This window comes from Salvelinus namaycush, chromosome 13 (assembly GCF_016432855.1).
Source record: "Salvelinus namaycush isolate Seneca chromosome 13, SaNama_1.0, whole genome shotgun sequence".
Classification (NCBI taxonomy): Eukaryota; Metazoa; Chordata; class Actinopteri; order Salmoniformes; family Salmonidae; genus Salvelinus; species Salvelinus namaycush.
In genome coordinates this window covers 14,838,207-14,851,414 of record NC_052319.1, presented here as the reverse complement: position 1 = coordinate 14,851,414, position 13,208 = coordinate 14,838,207, and the positions used below count along the sequence as shown (strand labels likewise).

Sequence of the window (13,208 nt, the reverse complement as noted above, 5' to 3'; positions counted from 1 at the left end):
ATGACTGTTTCGTCTAAATTACACTAGTGGCCTGAAAACACGATGACATTGCTATGCACTGAGTTGAACTCTCAGCCGGGAGTCATCCTTAAACCTAAAAAAAAAATAGTGACGAAATGTGCAACCCATGAATAGAGATGGTATAGTACAGCATTTGAGCCACTCATACGCATATACACAGACACACTCACTTCCTTCAGAACTAGGATCTGGTCTGCAGCCTTCAGGTACTGCAGCTGGTGGGTGACAAGGATGCGCGGCTTCTTCCGCAACAGGCCACAGATACACCTAGGCAAGTAGACAGATAGCAGCACAACAAACTGTTAGAAATAGCTTACTGGTTTTGTCAAAGGATTCAAAATGCATGTGGGAGAGATGCTGTGCTAGTGGGAATGTTCCCAGCTGCTCAAGGACTTACTGCTCAAAGAGGTGTTTCCCCACCTCAGCATCCACAGCACTGAGAGGGTCATCCAGCAGGTAGATATCAGCATCCTGGTACACTGATCTGGGATGGAAGGACACACACAGCTTCATTCACTTTAACCAATGACACACAGCTATAATACAAGTTTCACTTAAAACAATACATGTTATAATTACAGCAAAAATCAGTTTTCCTGACCATGTGACCTGGCTAGGGAAAACGCGTGGCCCAATTTGTAATATAAAGTGGATGTGTTCCACTACTGCTGTTGGATATAAAGGACAGAGAGAGACGTACCTGGCCAGGCTGACCCGGGCCTTCTGTCCCCCGCTGAGGGTGGCTCCTCTGTCCCCTATCACCTCCAGGTCCCCATCAGGCAGCAGCTCCATGTCCTACACATACAAACAGTAGCAGACTACGACACTTATCATGGGGAATCAATCACATTCACACAGTGCACAGAACGTTTATAGTGATATATTGCATCGAGAAAGGCAATGATTCAGACGATAGGTATTTGTCAATGAGAGTCTTACTCTCTTGAGGGCGCAGGCTCGGAGAACCCTCTCATACTTCTGAGGGTGGAGCGCTTTGCCAAACAGGATGTTACTCCTGATGGTCCCTGGGAAAATCCAGGGCTGCTGGGATGCATAGGTCAGTTCACCTTTGAACTTAACCACGCCCTTATCCGGGGTCAGCTCCCCCAGGATGGTGCTGAGTAGAGAGGACTAAGATATGAGATAAGTTATTAAAGATATGAAGAAAAAGATGGTGATATGCACATCCCACAATTGAGATAACCGGGGCAATGCAAAAATAATACTTGGATAAAGAAATGAGAGGCTCGCACACAGAATATTGTTGCTCCTCAATTGCCTTTTATTCCTGCAGCAGTGGAGAGCAGCAACATTCTGTGTGGGCCTCTCAGAAGTTAAGATATGGCATTAAGCAGTACAACTACCAGGTGTAAAGTAAGACTAGAAAGTACATTGTAATTCGATTAAGGAATGCAGTGGCATACTGCCCATTTAAGGGTTTAATGAAGATTAAGGTCAAGCTTTCAGCATAGCCAGCTGTCAAGAACAAAAACACAGGCAAGGTAATACCCTCGCTCTTATAATCATTGATATATTCTCAGGTTTTTGAGTAATACTACCCCATATGCCCTGTAACACATACTGTATGCATATTCATCTCTAACTTGTAGTGAGCTTTTCACAGTACAAAAAGTCAGACCTTTCCAGCCCCGACTGGTCCAATGACAGCCAGGAGTTGCTCTGACCTCAAAGTGAAAGACAGGTTCTGCAGCGTCGGAGAGTCTAGTGCCTGTAGGGACCACAGAGGAACATGAGTGGGTGAACAACATTCTTACAGTACATAGGCTACTGTACACATACAGCTTCAAGGTCAGGCCTACGTACAAAGGAGCAAGGCAGACACTGCTTGGTAATTTGCGTCATGACATCACCTTCCTGAGATCTAAGGTCAACTCTCCTTACTGAAGAGATAAGCTAGCGGCTTTCTAGGATGGTTGTATGGTTGGCTTAGATTGTAAATAACAGATGGGAGCATGGTATCAAATCCCGGTGCAGGCTTGTACATGCACTATTTTCTAGTGATGCCGAAACAGCTCGAGTCTTGGTCAAAACAACCATACTGAAATAGGCTTCCCCACCTTGTTCCAGAAGCAGATTAAATCCTTTATTTCCACCATACAGTCCTTCTTCTCTGCCACAGGGAGTCCAAGATCCTGCGTCGAACCAACTTCCTCCAACATAAGAAAGTTCTGTGAGAAAGAAGAGAAAAAACGCCTGGAATGAGCCGTTTGGCAACACACATTTTAGGCACATAATAAACCTTATACCACTGCATTGAATGGAATATAAGAGCATCAGGTAAAATAATGATGTACTCTAGCCTACAGGTGTCCAATCACAGCAGTATCATGCTCAACTTTACCAGCTGTACCTAGTTCATTCCTGTGTGCATTTACTTTAGTGTAGGGTGAAGTTGCCCTGAGACGCTGATCGTGGGTCAGTTTTGCATTTCCCCCACTAACTGTTAATGCTAGGATTGGGGGAAGAGGAAGCTGATCACTAGATCTGCAGCTAGGGGAAATATAATCCAGGCGCGTTTACCTTGATCCTGCGGATGCTGATGAGAGCCTCAGAGACCTTCTCTACGGCATTGGGGAAGAAGAGGGTGACGGTGAGTCTCACAGCCCCGTACAGAGAAACGGCCACAAATACCCGGCTGGCAGAGATCCTGTTCCCCATCAACACATAGACAGTGAAGGTGATGAAGACTATGATCTTGCTGGCCACAAAGAAGGAGGCCATGTTGAGCCCTCTCAGGTAAGAGCTCTTCATGATCTTGGAGATCTCCTTCCTGAAAGTACAAGGAGAGGAAGAGGTTTTCAGATGTTTGTTTTGCTACAAAGATATTACAGTACTATGAGTTCCATGCCTAAGGAGCAGAAGGCTGCTAGGTCACAAATCTGATGTAATCTGATGTTGATCTCTTGAGTTTAGCCTACAGTATAATATTAGAACAAACGTGTTGATCATGTCTAACGTTCCCTCTTAGAATAGGGGGACTAAGGTTGTGGTGGCAGTAGATTACATTCTGTTGAATGAAGAGAGTACTTGTGTGTCGTACAAGAGGTCTTTAATTTAGGTATCTGACAGTATTTTTATTTTTTTATTTTTTTTTACAAATCCTGGTTCTAGGGACCTTTTTTTCTTCTTCCCCCTAGCACTACACACCTGATTCCAGTAATGAACTCAACAAACCCTTGATTAGTAGAATCAGGTGTGTAGTACTACAGCAGAAACTAAGGTTGTGTTCCTCTGCTCAGACGTTTCTGGCGCATGACAGAATAGGTATTTTACGTATCAGCTAACCACATCATGTCTTCTAGCAATCTGGTGCCCGACAGCACTGTCGATGAGTGGCACACAACCATTGGTTTATGCATGCAACGTCTCAGTGAGGAAAAGCCCCCAATAAATGTGCGTTCCTTTGTGTCTCCAGGACCAGGATTGAGAAACTCTAACCTAACACATTTAAAGTCAAACTCAGGACACTGTCAGGTTCTGACTAGCTCAGGTCCTCATGCCTGGCCAGGCTAACTATGATGACTGACTTAAGTGTAGACTCAGCGAAATGACGATGCCAAAAGACTTTGCTCTCACACAGTATCTGCACATGCGTACAGATTCGTTTCTTGCTGTTAGAGTGTAGTAGCCACGGGACTAAAACAGCAAAGAAGTTGGGCCTCGTGCTTCAACGCTCTTAGTTGTGGAATTTTATCCACTATGCTGTTTACTTTCTGCATCATATGGCTGAGTCTACCTTTAATTAATGTATACAATAGCACAAAGTTGAGAGGCAATAGGATATCCATTCTCACAAACTTCAACATGTGAAATACTGTGCGTTGGGATAGGAACCACTTTCAAATGCATATTGCAAAATTGGGTTGATTAGGCACTGGGAAATGGTAGAACTGTTCTGATAGAGTTTGAATAGTTAAAATATGACTTCAAGCTATACAATTCAGAATCAATCGTCGTAAACCATGTAAATCAAACACAAAATAAGTTAATCAAATATAATTCACCTTCTGACTTCATCTACCAGAGCTGCAAAAGGCTTCTCCCAGGCATACATCTTGATGATCCGGATCCCAGAGACCACTTCATTCATTGTGCGTATTCTGTTGTCTGTCAAGGCTGCGGTTGTGCCCCTAAACATTGTAAGAGACAAATCACTTTATCTCGGCATTTGAGTCAGAGCAATGTTTGCCATTCAGCAGATGACAGGAAAAAAATGTTTTCATTTTACACTCATGTTTCATTCATCACTTTGACTTTCATTTTAGAGTTTCAACTGATATTTAAACTAAAGCTTGGTAAAACTGGGCCATAATTATGAATCACCCTTGTAGATCGGTAAGTAGGTATGGCTATGTCGCAGCCTAGAGGAAGCATCTGGGGTCAAAAGCTCACTTGATCTACACTTAAATGAAGAGAACTGGACTTATAGTAATAACCAATCTGGAACAAGTACTGTAGCAGACTAACAGGACACCGCACCCATGGATACAGTAATAAACCAGACAGGTTTGTAAAACCCTTGGCATGAAAGCAAAAAGGCATCAAAGTCTCTCCACCACTAGTATTTCACAGTGTCAAGGTATCCACTCATGAAATGCGTAGTTACTTACAACGCCAAAGCAAAACTGGTTCAGACACCCCCCCTGCTGCTACTCGCTGTTTATTATCTATGCATAATCACTTCACCCCTACCTACATGTACAAATTACCTTGACTATAACCTGTACCCCCGCACAGTGACTTGGTACCGGTACCCCCTGTATATAGCTTCGTTATTGTTATGTTATTGTGTTACTTTTTATTATTTTTTACTTTAGTTTATTTGGTAAATGTTTTATTAACTCTTCTTGAACTGCACTGTTGGTTAAGGGCTTGTAAGTAAACATTTCACAGTAAGGTCTACACTTGTTGTATTCAGCGCATGTGACAAATAAAGTTTGAATTGATACATTATGGTACATGTACAGTACCTGAAAGAGGAGAACAGGCGACCAAACAGAGTCTGTATAGGCATCAGGAAGACCAGGACGGCCATTCCTGCAAGGCATGATGGGCCGATCTCATACCATAACAACACCATCACAGCTGCTGCTTGTAGAGGACCCACCCAGAGGAAGTGCAAAAAGATAGTGACCTGTGGAAGGATAGGAGAAGAGCTGTATGTTATTGAGCAGTGTCATTTGATATGCAAATATCTTGAATGTGTCTTTTCAGCGCATACCTCATCAAACTTGTTGACGTCGTTGGATAAGAGGTTGACGATTTGTCCAGTGGTGGTTTTTCCCAGCGCTGTGCTGTTAAGACAGAGGGCCTTTGGAGATATCAAAGGACCGTGTGTATTTAGATTCATGCAACAGTCAATTTGTATGCCTCATGTGATAAACATGCACTGTAAAGATATTTTAAAAACTGCTGATGACTAGCTGAATGACCTGTCATTATAGCCAAGAGTGTTTCCGTAGTGACGAGACAAGGTGGGGGAAAAAATATATAAAACTCAGGGCCCTGTTTATATAGGCTTTAATCTAAGAGATGGAGGTTACTGACCTTCCGATAGATCATGTGACACATGGCCACCCGGATCTTCATGCCGGCTCGCTGCACGTGGTAGAAGTAGAGGTGGTGCAGAGCAGCCAGACCCAGGGTGGACAGGGAGACGCCTGCAGCATAGCCACAGGCCTCATACAGAGCATCCATGTTGTCAGGGTCATAGCTCTCAAAATACCGGATGAGCTTCCCAAGAAGTACTGGCTGAATCACTTTGATAATTTCCTGATGAGAGGAAAAACAACTACTTCAAGGTCTCAGAGAGTGACGTCACCGATTGAAATGCTACTAGCACACATCACTAACTAGCTAGCCATTTCACACCAGTTACATATTCACGGGTAAGCTACTCTGTGAAAATTGTAAGTAAATGCCTGCAGACAGTGTTTGTGGTACCTCAATGAGAGTAAATATTCCTATGACAGAATAGGACCGCCAATAGCACGCAATGAGGACTTTGGTTAGTTTCGGTGTCCGCAGGTCCTTAGCAGCCCTCTGTACTTCTTGATCCCAGTACCTACAGACAATAGCAATGTAACACTCAAACAACAGCCATAGCATCCAACTTACTGCATTCATCAAACTCTCAGAATGTGTCTGGTTGCATTTATTTAACTAGGCAAGTCAGCTAAGAACAAATTCTTATTACAATGACGGCCAACCCCGCTCAAACCCAGACGACGCTGGGCCAATTGTGCACCACCCTATGGGACTCCAAATCATGGTCGGATGTGATACAGCCTGGAATAGAACCAGGGACTGTAGTGACGCCTCTTGCACTGAGATGCAGTGCTCTAGACCGCTGTGCCACTCGGGAGCGCATTCAGGTGTGACTTACCACTGTAAATCTTCTCCTAGTCTCTCAGATCCATCCTCTGGGAGAACTTTGTACATGTCATGTTCCTCTAGCCTCCGCTTATAGCCAATACGGAATAAAGGATTCAGCCAGCTGGTGACAAGGAACAAGTATGTGTTTATGTACAGTACATGCATACAGTAAATAATGAATGTAAAGTTCAGTGTAAGTTATACAGCTAACAAACCGTATGTTGGATTTTTTATTAGTCACACATGCATAAAAAGAGGGCCTAAAACACATTTGAATGCATGTTCTGTCCATTCGTTTTAGATTAATAAACAAAGTACCATAATACAGTTCAAATGTACATGTTTACTTTAGGCACACTCGCAGCAATCAACCCAAGCAGCCCTGTGGACAGACAGTTATGTTTTAAACTTTCATAGAAGTAGTGATGAGGCCATTGTCTGAGCACCTTATCTACCGGTAGTCGTCCGTGTCCTTGCGCTCTAGAAGGCTATGGCAACTGAGCTGGTGGGATACACGTAGCGATACTGCAAGCGTCATTCACACTTGAACATTCATAGCAACTGTCAAAACCTAGTCGGCTTTGTCGGTCAATAGCTGTCAAACATTGCTGTTACTGTACTTTCCTTACCAGAAGAAAATCTTGGAAAGAAGATTAGCTGTAGCCGATGGATTATCCTTCGCCTCTTTCCGCAAAGGTTCCATGCTCTGACAGTGACTGTAAACTGAAAACAACCTCTGTATGTAGCTGAAAAGATATCATTAAATACAGAAGGCAACTTAATAGAAAATATAGATTATTTTCTCACCGGCAGCACATAGCCTACAATCGACACAGATAATAAGACCCGTGTGAAGCTAGATAATGAACTGTGCATAAGAGCCGCGGCTCGGTTTTCATCAGTGCGACCGCGCACCCCGCCATTGAGGGGATTCGATTAATGCCCCGGGTGAACCGGGTTAACGTTGATTGCATTCAATTTGGAGCAGAGTGCCACGTTCTGGACGACGGCGAAGTCGGCTCAAAACAAACGCGACATAGATTAATAACGTGTACTAATGAGTAGGATTCCGTGTTTTTACATGTGAAAGTAATAGCTTTTGATAAAAACGCTTTATCTGACTTCCCAATGCTAACGCATGCCAGAACTTGTTCTATGGTATATTGCGATCACACAATTTAATGTACACCCCGCCACCTACTGTGCAGGATGGAAACAGGATTACCCCAAAACTAAACAAAATAATCCTACCAAAAAATAAATCAAACGACGTTTGATTAAATTAAAAAATAAAAACCGATCTGATCCCCACACAGACTCAAGGGGAACATGGGAGGGCGGGTCTTCTGTCGCCAGTACCCTTTGCAAGTCTTCAGAAGTAAAATCCTTAAAAAGTCTCCAAACTTTTCTGCTGCAGCCACAATGTCCAGTTTCTTAGACTTCTTTGAGACTTGTGCCGTACCGTTTATAACTATAGCAATGAACGCAACAAAATCCACCTTTTAACACACCTGGGATATTTTGTCTGGAAGCAAACATTTACGACAGGCTGTGGTGCATCCACTACAATATCTTCACTAGCATCACTTGTTTTCTCAGTTCTTTTAATCGCCTCCACAGGAGATTGAATTGACCGCCCTAACTTTTGCCACCTCAGTCTCCTTCACCCTTACAGGGCACTCCAGGAATTCAGAATCATGATTCCCACCACAATTGCAACCCTGTCGTCCTTCTACACATCGTTCTTCAGTATACTCTGTCCATCTACACACACTTGAAACATGGCCAAATCATTTACAATTCGTACACTTCAAAATCGAATTTTATTAGTCACATGCGCCGAATACAATAGGTGTAGGTAGACCTTACAGTGAAACGCTTACTTACGAGCCTCTAACCAACAATGCCGTTTTAAATATGGATAAGAATAAGAAATAAAAGTAACAAGTAATTAAAGAGCAGCAGTAAAATAACAATCGCCAGACTATATACAGGGGGGGTACCAGTACAGAGTCAATGTGCGAGGGCACCGGTTAGTTGAAGTCATATGTACATGTAGGTAGAGTTAAAGTGACTTTGCATAGATGATAACAACAGAGAGTAGCAGCAGTGTAAAAGAGGGGGGGCAATGCAAATAGTCTGGGTTTTTGATTAGGTGTTCTGATTAGGTGTTCACTTGTCTTGTGGTTTGGGGGTAGAAGTGCTCTTACGTAGATATTTGCTCTTTATCAAAAAACAACAGAACCGACAGACTTTCTTATTTTTCTCCATTCACCCAGCGAGTCAGACGCTGGGCACCAACTACACCTGGAATTCTCTTCAGGTATTCAACCGGAATATCTGTCATCACACCTAAGTGACTCCTTTAACGGGTGCTCTACTCCAAAGTTCGAAACACAACATTTATGTCGGCCCACTGCAATCTTCCTCTGTTCTTTAGAAACACAATTAATCAAAATAAGATCACTCTGACAGACTCCACTTTTCCAAGCGCATACTTCATCATTTAACACCTCAAACCGGTCTCCCACATATGCATCTCAGCAAGAAGCGATTCATTATCATCCATACACATATCCTCCACTCCAATTTGAGACAATTTCCTTTTTGTTTCAGTTTTCGATACTACTGTTGTCCATTTGGAACATTTGTCTTCGCCTACTTTGCTCGACCCGCTGCTTGATTCGAATTTAGCATCCACTTCCGCCATCTTCTCCGCAGAGACCATCCAGACACGCTGACATAACTGGAAATTCCTAACGCATTCCAGATTTTACAATGCCTGGATAGTTTATGTATCAAATCAAATTTTATTTGTCACATACACATGGTTAGCAGATGTTAATGCGAGTGTAGCGAAATGCTTGTGCTTCTAGTTCCGACAATGCAGTAATAACCAACGAGTAATCTAACCTAACAATTCCACAACTACTACCTTATACACACAAGTGTAAAGGGATAAAGAATATGTACATAAAGATATATGAATGAGTAATGGTACAGAACGGCATAGACAAGATGCAGTAGATGGTATAGAGTACAGTATATACATATGAGATGAGTAATGTAGGGTATATAAACATAAAGTGGCATAGTTTAAAGTGGCTAGTGATACATGTATTACATAAAGATGGCAAGATGCAGTAGATGATATAGAGTACAGTATATACATATACATATGAGATGAGTAATGTAGGGTATGTAAACATTATACTAAGTGGCATTGTTTAAAGTGGCTAGTATTTTTACATAAATTTCCATCAATTCCCATTATTAAAGTGGCTGGAGTTGAGTCAGTATGTTGGCAGCGGCCACTAAATGTTAGTGGTGGCTGTTTAACAGTCTGATAGCCTTGAGATAGAAGCTGTTTTTCAGTCTCTCGGTCCCTGCTTTGATGCACCTGTACTGACCTCGCCTTCTGGATGATAGCGGGGTGAACAGGCAGTGGCTCGGGTGGTTGTTGTCCTTGATGATCTTTATGGCCTTCCTGTGACATCGGGTAGTGTAGGTGTCCTGGAGGGCAGGTAGTTTGCCCCCGGTGATGCGTTGTGCAGACCTCACTACCCTCTGGAGAGCCTTACGGTTGTGGGCGGAGCAGTTGCCGTACCAGGCGGTGATACAGCCCGACAGGATGCTCTCAGCTAACCACGTGGTGGTGATTTCAAGACAACTGGAAACAAAACAAAAAAACAAGGTCAAATCATGACGTCAGTGATCTTCAGGTCGGAAAGTCGGAGCTTGAGAAAGAGGCCCCGTTCCCGGCTTGGAATTCCAATTTGGATAACCATTCAAAGCTATTTTTCTCAGTCTGAGCTCGTTTTTTCAGAGTTCTCAGTTGACTTGAATGCATTGAATTCGGAAGTTGGAGATTTCCCAGTTCCCAACGCGGCATAGCAATCTGTTGCCCGACCGCACAGTCGATGAAGTGGCATGCAACCATTGGTTGATGCATGTAATATCTGAGCAGGGGAATGCGACCAACATGACAGCGCTATGGAACGCCGTTTGGGTCTTTGCGTGTCAAAAAAGATACACATCAAATACCACTATTTGAGGTGCAAATAAGCTTGTTGACCAATCAGGACCTGAATATGACTGAACATCACATAATAATTTAACGCGTTCATACATTTTTTACGTAGTTATTACACATTGATTACACTATCACTCGTATTTCATGTCACAACCTTGTTTAACATTATCTAGTCTAAATATGGCATGATTCCACCAATTGTAACCTTCTGCATAACTTTCAAATATGTACAAATATGTACTCGAGCCTCACTAGCATGATAAAGCTAGCTGGCTGCTTATAACGTTATAGCTTTGGGCAACACGGTTAAGTAGCTGGCTAGCTATTTATTTTCATGAACTGAAGTTCAATTTAAATAGGCGGACAACAGGTGGCTACCTAGCTAATACTTACAATGATTCCTAAATCATTGCTAAGAATAATGAAAATGACTGCAGTTTCTACTGGTCATTGGTTTCAGGCTGGTTGTATTGGTGCTAGCTTGGTACCAAGCTAAAGCTAGCTACCTCAGAAGTTGCAGTCGAACAAATAATACTTTATTACGAACGCGGTATTGTAAAAACATCGTTCGTGGCCGGTGTTTGCTTGTTTGCAGACTTTTTTGTACAGCTTTGGCAGTGCTACTGATAGTAGTGGTGGCGCTTGGCTTGCTGACGTGTCGAATTAAAAGCTTATTTAACGCGTCAAACAGTGTTAATTGGTGTGTATCCTTTTTGACACGCAAAGATCCAAACTGCGTTACATACAGAGCGGAGCAGAATACAGTTTGATTTGAACATGGCGCGCTTCCCTCACCGACTCCGCCCGGTCACGTGATGGGTCATAGCCCGGTCAACTATTATGGATCTACTGACCAGACACTCGGCTGTCAATGTGAGTCATTGTCCACAAAGCGGCACGGCGGGCTATCTAGATCCCAACTATCCTTTCTTTGGATTGGTGGATATATCTCATTATTATAATCTTTTTTGGAATAATCGATTGTTGACGTCAACCGCCGGTATTCACTTGAGAGAGATGCTGTGCTATTAGCCTAATTGAAATTGATATAATGCATAGCCATCTCGATATAAAATGTTTTTTTCTCAAAGTTGCCGGAATGTCACATGTCCTATTGATATCAGTACACTTGTAACAGCTTAAGCATTTTGAAACTTATATTTGTTCACATAGACCTCACGTTGCAAATAAGCCATTACATTTTTTGTTGACCAAATTCGACCCTCAATAACCTCCATACAAAAACTCCTTGCTTGGTGAGCGATACAATGAAAAAACGCCACCTGCTGGAGGGAGACAGATGGTCCGCCGAGTTGTGCCTTTCTCGTCCTCATCTTCTCTGGCCTGGTTCAGCCCGGGCAGTTTAATCTAATCCCCTCATTCGTGCTAGCTAGCCTCGAGCCATAGCCGAAGATAGTGGATAAATGAAGATGTCCCAATGTGGGCCGTTAACCATTGAAAAAGTTGTCAGGTCCGGTCTGCTTAATGTGGTGGCTCCAATGATGTATATAAACCCTGGCCATTTATTTGTTATATATTTTTCTTATTTAACCTTTATTTAACTAGGCAAGTCAGTTAAGAACAAACTCTTATTTTACAATGACGGCCTTCCCCCTGCCAAACCCTCCCGTAACCCGGACGACACTGGACCAATTGTGGACCGCCCTATGGGCCTCCCAATCACGGCCGGTTGTGATACAGCATGGATTTGAACCAGGGTGTCTTTAGTGTCGCCGCTAGCACTGAGATGCAGTGCCTCAGACCGCTGCGCCACTCGGGAGCACAAAGCCATTGAGTGGCTTTGAAGCCACCGGTCGGCCATATTGGCACTCCCCAGAAGGAGCAGTCCTCCATAGGAATGAATGGAATTCTACTGTATTTCAATTAAATGTTTCAAGAGCAAAATTACATGTATTTAAGTATGTTTTTGTTGAAGTGTGGACAGTAACATTAGTAATCTCCAAAATGTATACTTTATGGGGAAAAAATGCATATTACGTTTTTTGTTTGTTTAGCTCATATAATTTCAAAGTATGCATTATGGTGTCTGTAATAAAAAAGAACGTGGCAAAAAATGAATGTAGACATTAATAATATGCATTTATACAGCATAGAAAATATTTTTTCACAACAGTGGGGGAGTGACAAGATGAAGGCAGGCCTTGTCCTAGAGAGATTTACAAGGTTATCAAAACGTCATGCCAGGATAAGCCGACACGAAACACAGCTCTTATTTTAAGTGTTTCTAAAATCTGCTTTGGGAAAAATGAACCGTGGAAAAATGTTTGGAACCTTTTCCCTGTTTGACCGCTAGGTTTTATGGGTATTATGACTCACACTGGTACTCTGCATAGCAGCTGGGTCTGGTCTGCTTAGTTCCTTGACCGTATGAACCAGAAAAAAATAGGGAGTTTGATGTCTCACTTCCTCTTCCTTCTCTGCCATAGCCCTATAGGGGTATACTTATTTCAAGAGATGATACTGGCTGGACTGTCCTGCTTTACCTGGCATCCTTTTTTATTGTTGATTGTGCCATATTAACCAAATCCGTAATAAGATTTTGGTGGGGTTTGTTTTAAACAATATTTTAAGTATATTAAAAAACACTGTACTTCAAACTCAATGCAGACAAAAAATATAAATGCAACATGCAACAATTTCAAAGATTTTACAGAGTTACAGTTCATATAAGGAAATCAGTCAAATTGAAATAAATTAATTAGGTCTTAATCTAAGGATTTCACATGACTGGGCAGGG

General features: G+C 42.5%; 1 protein-coding gene across 1 annotated transcript in view; it reads right to left on the bottom strand.

Annotated features, from left to right (window-relative positions):
• The window catches only part of LOC120057791 (multidrug resistance-associated protein 4-like), a 50,221-nt gene extending 43,101 nt beyond the window's left edge, over positions 1-7,120 (bottom strand). The window contains exons 1-14 of the mRNA XM_039006256.1: positions 7,047-7,120; positions 6,428-6,538; positions 5,986-6,106; positions 5,590-5,814; positions 5,264-5,353; positions 5,013-5,176; positions 4,047-4,172; positions 2,563-2,812; positions 2,100-2,210; positions 1,661-1,750; positions 961-1,152; positions 722-816; positions 419-505; positions 192-288 (exon numbers count right to left, since the gene is read on the bottom strand). Of these exons, the coding sequence (XP_038862184.1) occupies positions 192-288; positions 419-505; positions 722-816; positions 961-1,152; positions 1,661-1,750; positions 2,100-2,210; positions 2,563-2,812; positions 4,047-4,172; positions 5,013-5,176; positions 5,264-5,353; positions 5,590-5,814; positions 5,986-6,106; positions 6,428-6,538; positions 7,047-7,120 (1,833 nt within the window). The remainder of the gene's footprint in view (positions 1-191; positions 289-418; positions 506-721; positions 817-960; positions 1,153-1,660; positions 1,751-2,099; positions 2,211-2,562; positions 2,813-4,046; positions 4,173-5,012; positions 5,177-5,263; positions 5,354-5,589; positions 5,815-5,985; positions 6,107-6,427; positions 6,539-7,046) is intronic.
• Between the last annotated feature and the right edge of the window lie 6,088 nt (positions 7,121-13,208).